We start from the raw sequence: 12403 nt of genomic DNA, 5'->3' as shown, positions 1-12403 counted from the left end.
AATCCCCCCAGCTCCAACCCCAGCCCACCTGGCCTGGGGCGAGGCGCGGCTACTAGGAGGCAGGCGCGGGGGGGCTAAGGTAGCCAACTAGGCCTCGTTTCCGGCCGCTCGCCCAGTCGCCATAGCAACAGGCGCGGGGCTGCCTGGGAGCCGTTGAGGCTCCTGAACGTTTAAGGGTCCAGGTGCAGCATGGAGATTAGGTTTTGTAGCCTGTACCCATGCGGTTCGGACCGGCACCAAATTAGGGCATAATCCTGGGTTTGAGAGTGAAGTTAGGGCAGAAACTTCTGAGAAACGAGAAAAGGAGGACGGTGCGGGGAGTTATGACCTTCGGAGGCCCCCGTAGCACGTCAGAGCGACGCCGGCTTCCGCATGCCCCGCCCCGCCCACCCGGAAGCGGTGTCGCCCCGCCCCACATGGGTCCCGCCCCGCGGCCGCGGGACCGGAGCACTTGGGCGACGTCTGGCCGAGCGCTAACCTGATGGCTGGCTACGAGGAGGTGCGCGTTTCCGGCTTCGAGGAGTTCAACCGGGCTGTGGAGGAGCACAAGGACAAAACCATTTTCGCCTACTTCTCCGGTTCTAAGGACGACGAAGGGAAAAGCTGGTGCCCTGACTGCGTGAAGGGTGAGGCCGGGACGGGACCCCGGGGCCGCTGTCCAGCGGAGGCTACCGCCGGAGGGCAGGGATCGGCGAGGAATCCCGGTCCTGGAGGCCCGCGAGGCGTGCACACCCTACACGGATGACCTGGGGCCCCAGGTCCCTCGAGACAGCTTTTCCCTTGCCCCTAGGGTTTCCCTGCTCCTGGCGAGGGGCGGTCGGGACCGGGACTCGCCGTGCGCTGACCTCCTCGGTCGCCCGACCACCTTCGGGTTGAAGTCCGAGTACTTCCCAAGCTGGGGGCGGGGACGGGGTGTGGAGTTGGGGGGGGGGGGTCATCGTCTCCTTTGCACTCTTTTCAAAAAGCTGAGCCAGTCGTTCAGGAGGCGCTGAAGCATGCCACGAAGGGATGCGTGTTCATCTACTGCCAAGTGGGAGACAGATCTTCGTAAGTGGCGGCGTGTGCCGCGCCCCCAGACCCGCACCCGGCCCCGGCCACCTGACCGAGAGGGCACTTCAGGCATCTGGCCTGGCGCAAGTCCAGAGCCTCACTCTTCCACGGAGTGTGTGTCTTCGCCATACTTCCGCGAAAGCACACTTTCCCTCTGCAGCGTGTCCAGGGCACTAGATAAGTTGCAGGCCTAGGCTGTTGTATTAAATGGTTACGAGAACAAGGGTTATGGACAGAGTGAGGTGTAGAACCCACCAACTGTTAACCTAAGTGAAGTTTCTCGTGTCACTTTCTTTTTGCAATAGTTGGAAGGATCCAAATAATGACTTCAGAAAAAAGCTGAAAGTAACGGCAGTGCCTACGCTACTTAAATACGGAACGGTGAGTGCGTCCTGTCCAGTCGCATTTGAAAAAGATCCTGACATCTCATCTCCAAACACCACATCGTTTATGGAATGCAGTACAAACATACAACAAAGGGCATCTCCTCTAGTTCAGTCATGCCCCAAGGGAGTCTAAATTAAAGGTCTGGGAGGAAGCACAGGGCAGTCAGCTTGCCAGGTATTTTAATGACTCATCAGGAAAATGTCCTGTTTCATAAACCTTGTTAGAACTCATCAGTTTCTGTGTTCTAAGATCCCTGTCGTTCAAGGCAGAACTGCACTCCTAGTGACATTTTCTAACAAAGATTTGACTTCTCTTACAGCCTCAGAAGCTGGTAGAATCTGAGTGTCTCCAGGCCAACCTCGTGGAGATGTTGTTGTCTGAAGATTAATATTTGATGATGGCAGTTGTGTCTTGATCTCCTGATTTGCTGTAGTATGAAAAAAACTGAATGTTTGCTCTGGATTCATTGTTAGCAGTAAACAAATATTAAAAAATCAGTGTATGTCAACACTAAAGAATGCTATTAAATACTCATGAACTTTTTGTTTGCTTGTAACATGGAAATCTTTAAGATTTAACTGAGGGGCCGGCACCGTGGCTCACTTGGTTAATCCTCGCCTGTGGCACCGGCATCCCATATGGGCGCTGGGTTCTAGTCCTGGTTGCTCCTCTTCCAGTCCAGCTCTCTGCTGTGGCCCTGGAGGGCAATGGAGGATGGCCCAAGTGCTTGGGCCCTGTACCCGAATGGGAGACCAGAAGGAGGCGCTTGCCTCCTGGCTTCGGTTCAGCACAGCGCCAACCGTAGCAGCCAATTCAGGAGCGAACCAATGGAAGGAAGACCTTTCTGTCTCTCTCTCTCTCTCACTGTCTATAACTACCTGTCAAAAAAAAAAAAAAAAAAAAAGATTTAACTGAAATAAGTTGTCTTGTGACCATCACAGGAACATATTATTATAAGAGTGTAGTAAACAAGGTCCAAGCTCTATTAAAGGGGCACAGATCTTTGTACCTTAGATCCCCTGAGTGCAAAGCAGCGGCTCCTCCCAAGCGGCTCCTCTGGCTATGGCATGTCGACCGTAAGCAGACCAGGGCCTCGTCCGTCTGCCTGCCACAGGCAGCGTTGTTCTTAGGCTCTGAAGCCTGGCAATACCTGTCTGAACCTGTTTCTTCCTTTAGAAGCAAGGATGAAATGAGAACACAGGGAAGCACTTCACACAGTGCCCAACTTGCGGTACCTGCCAAGTAACTGTTCACTTTCCCAAAGCAGCACAAGTATGAGTGGTTCCTGTTCCTTGTCGCTGCTGTTGTTTAAGGTCAAGAGTCCACTCTGGTTAACCAAACTTCTCCCTGCCCATTCTGGGTCACTGATAGACCACTGATTCTTAAAGCTGTCTTACAAAGCAGGTACTGGTACAGTATCTGCTCTGCTGCAGGACCCAAGAATCTTCGTGCATTCCCCGCTCCGTTATTTAAGGAGGTCCCCGATCCCAGTCCTCTCCTTGAGACAGACAGGTTCCAGCAGATGGACCCGCCAAGGTACCACTCTGTGTCCTGAGCAGTCAGGACATTTGGCCCTACCCCGCTCCATGCCCCACTACCTCCTTAAGCTGTTCTAAAGCACCTAATTCTCCCGTCTGTATTCAGCTGATTGTATCAAATGCTCTTAAAAACATACACAGGAAACCAGTGTAGAACAATCTGGTTTAACAGAAATACTCTGTTACAATAAAAAGTTAGTTGGGTTAGAAAGCACACTGAAGGGTCTAGTTGCGTCCACAATGAAGGGAGGCAGGAAAGTCTGTTCTCACTGTACAAACATACATTATATACATGTCTTCAGAGCCCGGTCCGCTTCCAGCTTCTCATTTTCCTGACGTATTATTTTGCTGTTGCTGCTCTGCCAAGGCTTGCTGAAGGCGCATCCGCTTCCGGGAATAGTGCTGCCAGTGCAGAATCTGCTGCTCGTCAATGAACTTCGCACACTGCGCGTTCACGAGCTCCTTTCGGAAGTGTTCGTACTGAAGCAGTTCCAGCATGTGTAAACACTGAGGGTACCTGGTTTAAGTTCATACGTTAATGAGCCACATGGTTTAAGTCAAGACCAACTTACAGTTCAGTTACTCAACACGACTGGGTAGCCTATGAGTTCTAGTAACGTAACTTAAAAATAAGCTGTATTTTTGGTAGCGTAGGATTCTCCACTAGTCATCGAGAGTCAATATTACATAAAATTGTCCAAACCGAGAAAATTTAAGTTTAGAAAGATTAAATACTTGCCCAAGACCACACAACACAGTGACAGTAAGCTGAGTCAGAATTTGGGGACAAATCATGCTGTTCTAGCACATGTTTGGTAATTATGTGTTTAACTGGCAGCTGTTTATTGGTTTTCCATCAACAGTGATCGAAAGATAACTTTTTATTTAAAAGTGAGTCGGGCAAAAAGAACTACACACAGATACTGTCCTCAAACTTTCCTGGGACCTAGCAATTCTGAGGTTAGTTTACATATACTCTCAGCATGTATACCATGGTTAACGAGAGCCGAATTTGTAGCTATCAGAAGAGGAGTTACAGATAAGGAAAGGGAGCAGGTTAGAATAAACCCTGTGTTTTTACTTCAAACTTGCACTCGTGGCTCTTAATATATACAGATACAGAAACACAGGTGCCTGTGTGTGCCAAAGGCACAGCACACAGACACAGATCCCAGAAGCAATGACACTGGAGAAATGGCGGAGCCCACGGCTGGGACAGGCAAGTGCAAGCCGTGCCTGGAGGTCATGGAGAGCCAGGAAGAAAGGAGACGGTCAACACCGATGAGGCCATGGCTAAAGTACTGTTACCTGAGCATGCTCTCAGTGGCCAACCTGGGATAATTATAGAGCAATAAAACACACTTTTAATCCACAGAATTAAAAAACCTGGGAGTCTATACTGATAAACGTTAAATGAATGAATGGAGTAAAGGGGAATGTTCTTCCTTACAGTAGTTCCAGTTAGTAAATAAGGGTAGAATGGTGGAATCAGAAAACCATCCAACAAGTTTCTTAAACGGATGCTAAAATTAGTGGGCGAGAGTTTATTTAACAAGATATTTACATAGTCTCAAGGTATTTCCCCATAAGATACTGAACACACAAGAAGAAATAGTAACTGCGTGGAGAAACCTGGAAGGCACCACCTCAACCAATCAAAAGTGGCACCAGCAGTGGTGGCACAGCCACGTGATGCGACCCCGGCTATGCCCAGGATACAGTGTCACTTCTGTGTCACGGCCGTGAAAAATCAGCAACATAAAGAGCGAGGAACTCAGGTTACAGGAGACTAAGACGACATGACAGCAAAATGCAGCACGTGAGCCCAGCGTGGACACTGCACTGCACACGGGCCCCCGAGGGACAACTGGTCGGACCTGAATGATGATGTTCTGATTCCGACCACCGTACTGTGGCTATGTAAAACATCTGGGTGAAGAATACACAGGAATTCTCTTTATTCTTCCAGCTATTTTGTTAAGTGGCATTATTTCAGGTTGATATAAAACTGAAATAATTCAACTGGGTAGGGAGTATGCAGAGCCAGAACTGCACACGTGACATACACATGAGCGAGGCCTCCAGGTGAGATTCTGACTCGCTATGTTTGGAGCACAGCCTGAGCTCCGTCTAACAAGCTCCTGAATGAAACTCGCTGGTGTGAAGACATCAAACAGCAGGGCCTGATAACAGGCTGCCCCTCTGAGATACTGAAGGTCTGCAGACTACACTCCACAAACACACTGCTGTAACCACGGGGAGCAGCTCTATTCACAGCTGCCCTGGCTCATTCCTTTGCATGGCAACAAGGCAGTTAAAACGATCTGGGGGGCCAGCGCCACGGCTCAATAGGCTAATCCTCCGCCTGCGGCGCTGGCACACCAGGTTCTAGTCCCAGTCGGGATGCCGGATTCTGTCCCGGTCGCTCCTCTTCCTGTCCAGCTCTCTGCTGTGGCCTGGGAGAGCAGTAGAGGATGGCCCAAGACTTTGGGCCCATGCACCCACGTGGGAGAGCAGGAAGAAGCACCCGGCTCCTGGATTCAGATTGGCGCAGTTCCACCCACTGCAGCCATTTGGAGAGTGAACCAACGGAAGGAAGAACTTTCTCTCTGTCTCTCTCACTGTCCACTCTGCCTGTCAAATTAAAAAAAAAAAAAAAAAAATTCTGGGGGGCTGGTGTTGTGACGTAGCGGGTAAAGCTGCCACCTGCAGTGCTAGCATCCCACATGGGTGCCGGTTCAAGTCCTTGGGCCCCTGAACCCGCGTGGGAGACCCAGAAGAAGCTCCTGGCTCCTGGCTTCAGATTGGCACAGTTCCAGCTGTTGCGGCCAATTGGGGAGTGAACCATCAGATGGAAGACCTCTCTCTCTCTCTCTCCTCTCTCTGTGTAACTCTTTCAAATAAATAAATAAATCTTAAAAAGATCTGGGCCTTGAACAGGTACTCCACCTCTCTAAGGTTCAGTTTCTTCACCGTAAAATAAATGAAAGTGACGACCAAGAGAATGGTCTCAGGTAGCACTGAGTCTACGACTGGAACTTGGACACGCAATGAGCATCTGCGGTATGAAACAGAAAACAGTGTTCACAGTACAGACAGGACAGACTGTGAATATTCTGACAGGCTACCGGTCAATATGAGGAAATAGAAGCGGCACGAAAGTTCTGCATCAATTAAAAAAAAAATAAGATATGAACAGAGAAGTCAGCATCACTGATGAAAGGACCTGAGAAAGCACCCAGCATGCCACAGTGTAACGCCCTACCCCACCCTGAAAAGTGATGTCACCCTGAGTTCAATTAACAGAAGTGCCACGTCCACGTGGGAGAAGTGCCCTGCCCACTGCTGAAGACCCGTGTTTAGCGGATGGCTCAACCGCGTTACCACACAACTGCCGATCTCTTCAGTGCACTCGTGAGATGTCTGGAAGCCATGGCACTCGAGAAACGGGACAAGAAAACGACACCTGACTGACACACGACAGCTGCCTGTCCTCGCTGAGGGAGGCCTGCCAAGTAATGGAAGGTGCCTACGAGAGCCAGCTGCTTCCAGGTCCTGCAAGAGCCTGAGTGGGGAGGCTAACGACCCAGGCCCCCAGATCTGATGCTAAAGAGTAGCTGGGAATCTGGATGCTGCTACACTGGAGTGCCGAGGCTCAGGTCTCTACTCCCAATTCCAGCCTCCTGTTAACACGTGCCCTAGAGACAGCGGGGGATGGCTCAAGCACCAGACTCCCTTTCACTCACACGGAAGACCTGGACATGGGGGTTCCAGGCTTCTGACTTCAACGCAGCCCAGCCTGGGCAGTTGTGAGCATCTGGGCAGCGAACTGGCGGATGGGAGTGCTAATAAAATGTTATTTAACAAAGAAAAGTGACTTGGATAGAGAGCAAGCTCATAACATTTTTCTCTCAAACCTTTGTCTAAGCAAAGGTTTTTTTTTTTTGGGGGGGGGGTGCTGGATGAAGATGCCTGCTCCTCATATAGAAGTGCCTGGGTTCGAGTCCCCACTATGCCCTGATTCCAGCATCCTGCTTGCGCACACCCTGGGAGGCAGCAGACGATGGCTCAAGTATTTGAGTCCCTGCCACCATATGAGAGATGCAAGCTGAGTTCCTGATTCCCAGCTTCTGGCCTGGCGCAGCCATGGCTGCTGTGGGTATTTGGGGAGTGAACCAGCAGATGGGCGACTTCTTTCTCTCCCTCTGTCTGCCTTCCAAATAAAATAATTTTTCAAAAAATTTGAAAAGCTTCACCACTGCTTTCCAACCACCTGGCTAATACTAAGCAAAGTAGTAAGTGCAGCCTTCCGCATTGAAAGGGAATAGGTTTCTGGTCATAATATGCCCCTTGCAAATGTAATTGGCCTTCAAGTCAAAGTGTCTCTGGAACAACTTGAATGGCAAACACACATACACGTAGTTCAAAAAGTTTGTGGAAAAACCTGAATTAAAAGCTTATTTGGATATAAAAAGCTTGTAGTCTATACTTGGTTATTTCATATTACACAATTTTTCAAGAACTTCTGGAAATCCCTTACACATGGACTCCAAAAGTTTTTTGCACCAATACAAACTCGTCTTTTGGATCCATTTTCCATTTACTTTTTGAAGGACCGGCATGTGTACGGAAACAGTTGTGAGTGTGCAGTGTTTTTTAGTTATTGAATGCAAAGCATTTGGGCACAAAGATCGCTGCTGGAAGACACAGTGACATCCTCCACATCTTCCTCACAGGTACTTCTGTGTGATCTTTTATTATCAGTCAATGGCTATGTTGCTGCATGTGAGGACCAGAGTCCTTCAGACCAGAAACCCAGAGAAATGGGGAGACTGGTAGAGAGGAGGTCAAGAAGACTGGGCCAGATGCGGCCGGGCCGCAGACTTCACTGCCAGGAAGGGAGGGCCCCCCAGGTCTAAGGAACAGACAGCATGTTCTAAGCTACAGTTCCCAGGGACCACATCGGCTTCTGGGTAGAAAATCGCGTTGCTTTATTGGCTTTGGGTGAGGTAGTGAGGAAAGAGCAGAAAACAGAGCCAACAGTGAGTGATTTCTGCAGGAATCCAAATTAAGAGGTAGGCAGTGACAACCGAACGCGCAGAACGTGCAGATTCAACATACATTTTTACCAGTGTGAAACTAAGAAGTATTTACGTATCCACGTTTTGGGTTTTAGTAAAACATACATACACCGAGGATTACAAAAAATTAAACTTACTTTAGATACTTGGCATATTCTGGTTCTTTCCAGTACAGCAAGTACTTAAGATAATTAACAAACGCTTTGTCTTTGAAGTAACCTCTTTGAGCAAGAACTGAAAGGCATAAAAAAAAAAACAAAACCTAGGTCAGACGGATGCTTGGACTACCACCAGCCCACAAGTCCTAGTTTGCTCAGTTACAGCTACAGAATTGCTTTAAGTGCAATTCTATTCAATTGAGAATATATAAAAGTAGATACTATTAGGAAATGCAACTCTTGTCAAAAAATCATTAATAGCTATTCAATTTAATTAGGTGAACAACTTACAATTAAGGTAATTTGGGTTGGCTAAACACTGTACAAATTCCAACTCTAACTGAAACCGAAGTCGATTTCCAGCATCATCTAGGAGAGAAGACAGCAAAAATCATCCAAGACAAAGGTCGCTAAATACAACACCGATGGGTCGAAAGGAAACAGCAGCCAGGAAACCTGCGTAATGCTGAGCTACACTTCTGGGAGGCATAATTCCTTAGGAACCTAAGAAAAGGAGAACTCTGATTAAGGCAGCTAGAAACCCCTCTAACGTTGAAGAGAAGTCATCAGAGACAAGGGGAACACAGATGCGGCAGGAGACCTCCCTCGGTGGGTCACTGGAGCCATCTCAGCAGTGAGTGACCGGGTATGGGGTGACAGTCTACCTCCCTGTATTTTATTAATACACTGTAGCTACTGTCGATGGCGGTGAGGAGCTCCGAGTGCGAGCTAGGAGACTGCGGAGCGCCGGAAGACCCCGAATGGCAGCATCAGTGGCAGGATAACGCAAGTTGGTCCAGGGCGCCCCAAACTCATGCAAGCTCCCGCGGAAGCAGACCCAAGTGCTGTCTGGTGACACGACTGTCACTTTCAGCCCCTGTTTATGCTCCTGGTGGTCTTCCTACTTTTGACTGGCTCTATATTACGGTTCGTGGTGAAATAAGCCGTTATTATAGACTGTATCAAATTTATGCCTTGGCAACAAAAAAAATGAAAAGTAGGGGAGGGAACGCGAGTGGGGGGAGGAGGAGAGAGGGAAGTATGGGTCTCCTGGAACTGTACCTATGCAATCTGTTCTCTTTATACTAGTTTTTGTTTTTTTTTTAAAGAAAAGATTCCAGTGCTGTCCCTCAGTCTCACCCACGCTGGGACGAAGGTGGGGTCGCTGAGTGAACAGCAAGCGGGGAGAAAACATGTGCGAAGCCACCAAACTCTGAAAAAGGCAAAGCTGCCGGCACCTTCCCAGATGCTCCAAGAGCCCTCTCGCCTCCCGGGTCCCACTCCAAGCCCCTTCCGTTAGGCCTGAAGGAGGCCCCGGGCAGGCAGGAGAAGGGGTCCGGGCGGAGCGCACGGCTCAGAGCGCGACTCACCTGTCTCCATGGCGACGGCGGCGGCCATAACAAGGAACGACGCGAACTCTCACCAGCTCGGCAGAGACTCTGCCCAGTCTGGCTGGGGAAGTTCCGGAAGCCTCAGCACCCCGCTTCCGGCCCCGGGGCACTGTGGGATACGGGGGCGGGCCCAGCCGCGCTGGGAGGACAGCGGTTCCGCCCATCGCTGCTGGCTCCGCCCGCTCGGGCTCCTGAGCCGGGCGCTGCGGCCCGGGGAGCGCCGTATTTGGAGGTGTTTCACGTCAGCGTGTAGTGGCATTGCCGCCTAGGAGGCAGGTCGCTACTGTGACGTCATTTCTCACCTCGTGACGTAGCGTAGAGGTGTGCTGAGCGGTCCCCTCAACACCTATAGAATGGCCTCGGCCCTTGGGGGAAAGCCGTCCTCACCCCAGTGTGGACACCTCGCCTTCCAGGAAGCGGCGCCCTCGTGCCCTCCCGAGTGCTCAGGGCCTCGTCAAAGCGGCTGGAGGCGAGGCTGCCTACTGTGTCCAGCCGGGTCCCCCAGTCGCCTTTGGCTTCCTGGAGGCAGCCCACATGTCGGTGTGAGAAACAGCCCAGCCGCGGTTCCTGGGTTCCTGCGCGAGCCGCGCCCTGGGCCTCCCCACGCGTGACAAAGCCCGCACGCGGGGCTGACGGGCAAAGAGGCGGAGAGTGGTGGTATAGAGGGATGGACGGGGAAGGCCTTGCTGGTTAGGCCACAGTGGAGCTGAGACCTGTGTGGTGACACCGAGCGCCCCACCCCCACCCGGGGGTCTCAGCGGAGTGCACCCTAGGCCGGAGGAAGAGAAGTGCGAAGGGTGTGTGGGAGCAAGCTTGCAACGTTCCCCGAGAGAAGAAGGGAGAGCTGGGAGCTTCGTGTGTGAGAGGCAGAGAGGGGACGGCAACAGGCAGGACCAGTTTCTAGAGGGCCTTTGAGTCACCACGGGAACTCAGGTTCTAGTCTAACAGGAACACGCTGCATAGTTTTCGGCACAGGACTGACATGATGCAACCGCATTTTTAAAATACCTTCTGCCTTCCGTGTGGGCTGCAGAACAGTTGTTCTCATCCTGGAGGGGGGGGGGAGGATTTTGTCCCCCAGGGGATACTTGGCGATGTTTAAAGACGTTTGTGTTAGGTACAAGGAGTGCTGCTGGCAAGTCGTGGGTAGAGGCCAGGGATCCCAGCACCAAAACCACAGAATCACGGGGCCTAACGTGTCAGTGGTGCCCAGTTGGAGACGCGCTGCAGCTGGGAGAGGAGAGGCCTGGGAGAGGCTCCAGAGGAGGGTGGGAGGCCGTGCCCTCCCCTGGACAGTGTGTGTGTGTGTGTGGGGGGGGGGTGTCTGTTGCTTTTTGACCCTGCCTTGCAGTCAGTGATTTACCCAGCAGGACAAAGGGGTCTTCCAGCAGGCCAGCGATGGCCCAATTGTGTCTACTACTGGGAGCAGAACATCTGCCATTTCCAGTCCATACTCGGGCTCCTACATGTAAAGGCAGGGCAGTGAACCGGGCCATCCCCTGGAATAGGGGCTCAGGCCAGGAGAAGTCATAAAGCCCCAGAGGCTACCATAAAACTGCTGCAACCCAGTCCTTAGACTTGGGAGTTGCAGTCTGTGGTGAGCTTACTGATTCTTTTTTTTTTTTTTTTTTTTTTTTTGACAGGCAGAGTGGACAGTGAGAGAGAGAGACAGAGAGAAAGGTCTTCCTTTTGCCGTTGGTTCACCCTCCAATGGCCGCCGCGGCCGGCGCGCTGCGGCCGGCGCACCGCGCTGATCCGATCGCAGGAGCCAGGAGCCAGGTGCTTTTCCTGGTCTCCCATGGGGTGCAGGGCCCAAGCACCTGGGCCATCCTCCACTGCACTCCCTGGCCACAGCAGAGGGCTGGCCTGGAAGAGGGGCAACCGGGACAGAATCCGGCGCCCCGACCGGGACTAGAACCTGGTGTGCCGGCGCCGCTAGGCGGAGGATTAGCCTAGTGAGCCGCGGCGCCGGCCCTGATTCTTTTTAACATTACAAACTGTGGCCGGCGCCGTGGCTCACTAGGCTAATCCTCCGCCTTGCGGCGCTGGCACACCGAGTTCTATCCCCGGTCGGGGCACCGGATTCTGTCTCGGTTGCCCCTCTTCCAGGCCAGCTCTCTGCTGTAGCCCGGGAGTGCAGTGGAGGATGGCCCAAGTCCTTGGGCCCTGCACCCCGTGGGAGACCAGGAGAGGCACCTGGCTCCCAGGAGAGGCACCTGGCTCCTGCCTTCGGATCAGCGTGGTGCACCAACGGCAAAGGAAGACCTTTCTCTCTCTCTCTCTCTCTCTCTCACTGTCCACTCTGCCTGTCAAAAAAAAACCATTACAAACTGTGTGCATTATGTACAAATATTGTCTTAATAGGTTTTTTTTTAAATGAACAAGAGTTACTTTAACAGGGTTCCTTATTAAGGTTTTTATTATAAAAATAGTATGCACTTAATGTCACAAAGTCAAAGATACGTAAAGACAATTCAGCAATTATGATCACTCCTTTCCATTCCCATCCTCTAGAAATAGCTGACGTAAGTGACTTTTAAGTCCTTCCAGGCCCCTCTCCATTAAATGTTCTTCATTTTTTAAAAGATTTTTTTACTTATTTATTTGAAAGGCAGAGTTACAGAGAGGCAGAGAGAGAGAGAGAAACCTCTTCAGTCAGCTGGTTCACTCCCCAAATGGCTGCAATGGCTGGAGCTGTGCTGATCCAAAGCCAGGAGCCAGGAGCTTCTTCCAGGCTCCCACGTGGATGCAGGAGCCCAAGGACTTGGGCCATCTTCTACTGCTTTCCCAACCCATAG

General features: G+C 51.3%; 3 protein-coding genes across 11 annotated transcripts in view; 1 reads left to right on the top strand and 2 right to left on the bottom strand.

The window, feature by feature from the left end:
* Positions 1–2973, bottom strand: part of KIAA0753 (KIAA0753 ortholog) — a 63608-nt gene extending 60635 nt beyond the window's left edge. For 3 of the 9 annotated variants that reach the window (XM_008270858.4, XM_051825333.2, XM_017348990.3), the window contains exon 1: positions 29–302. The gene's annotated coding sequence lies outside the window, so the exon portion shown is untranslated. Of the gene's footprint in view, positions 1–28; positions 306–2446 lie in introns of those variants that run through there. The other 6 variants (XM_070061262.1, XM_070061261.1, XM_070061260.1 and 3 more) reach the window with 4 other exon arrangements.
* Positions 390–1980, top strand: TXNDC17 (thioredoxin domain containing 17). The gene is made up of 4 exons (XM_002718847.5): positions 390–626; positions 966–1047; positions 1356–1431; positions 1757–1980. Exons 1-4 carry the CDS (start codon positions 482–484, stop codon positions 1823–1825), a joined length of 372 nt encoding a protein of 123 aa, XP_002718893.1. The 5' UTR covers positions 390–481; the 3' UTR covers positions 1826–1980.
* A 153-nt stretch (positions 2974–3126) lies between the features above and the next one.
* Positions 3127–9841, bottom strand: MED31 (mediator complex subunit 31). The gene is made up of 4 exons (XM_002718848.5): positions 9585–9841; positions 8506–8583; positions 8194–8290; positions 3127–3492 (listed from the first exon to the last, which is right to left on the bottom strand). Exons 1-4 carry the CDS (start codon positions 9610–9612, stop codon positions 3300–3302), a joined length of 396 nt encoding a protein of 131 aa, XP_002718894.1. The 5' UTR covers positions 9613–9841; the 3' UTR covers positions 3127–3299.
* Between the last annotated feature and the right edge of the window lie 2562 nt (positions 9842–12403).

Source organism: Oryctolagus cuniculus, chromosome 17 (assembly GCF_964237555.1).
Source record: "Oryctolagus cuniculus chromosome 17, mOryCun1.1, whole genome shotgun sequence".
In the NCBI taxonomy this organism is placed as follows: domain Eukaryota; kingdom Metazoa; phylum Chordata; class Mammalia; order Lagomorpha; family Leporidae; genus Oryctolagus; species Oryctolagus cuniculus.
This window is presented reverse-complemented; position numbering and strand designations above follow the sequence as displayed.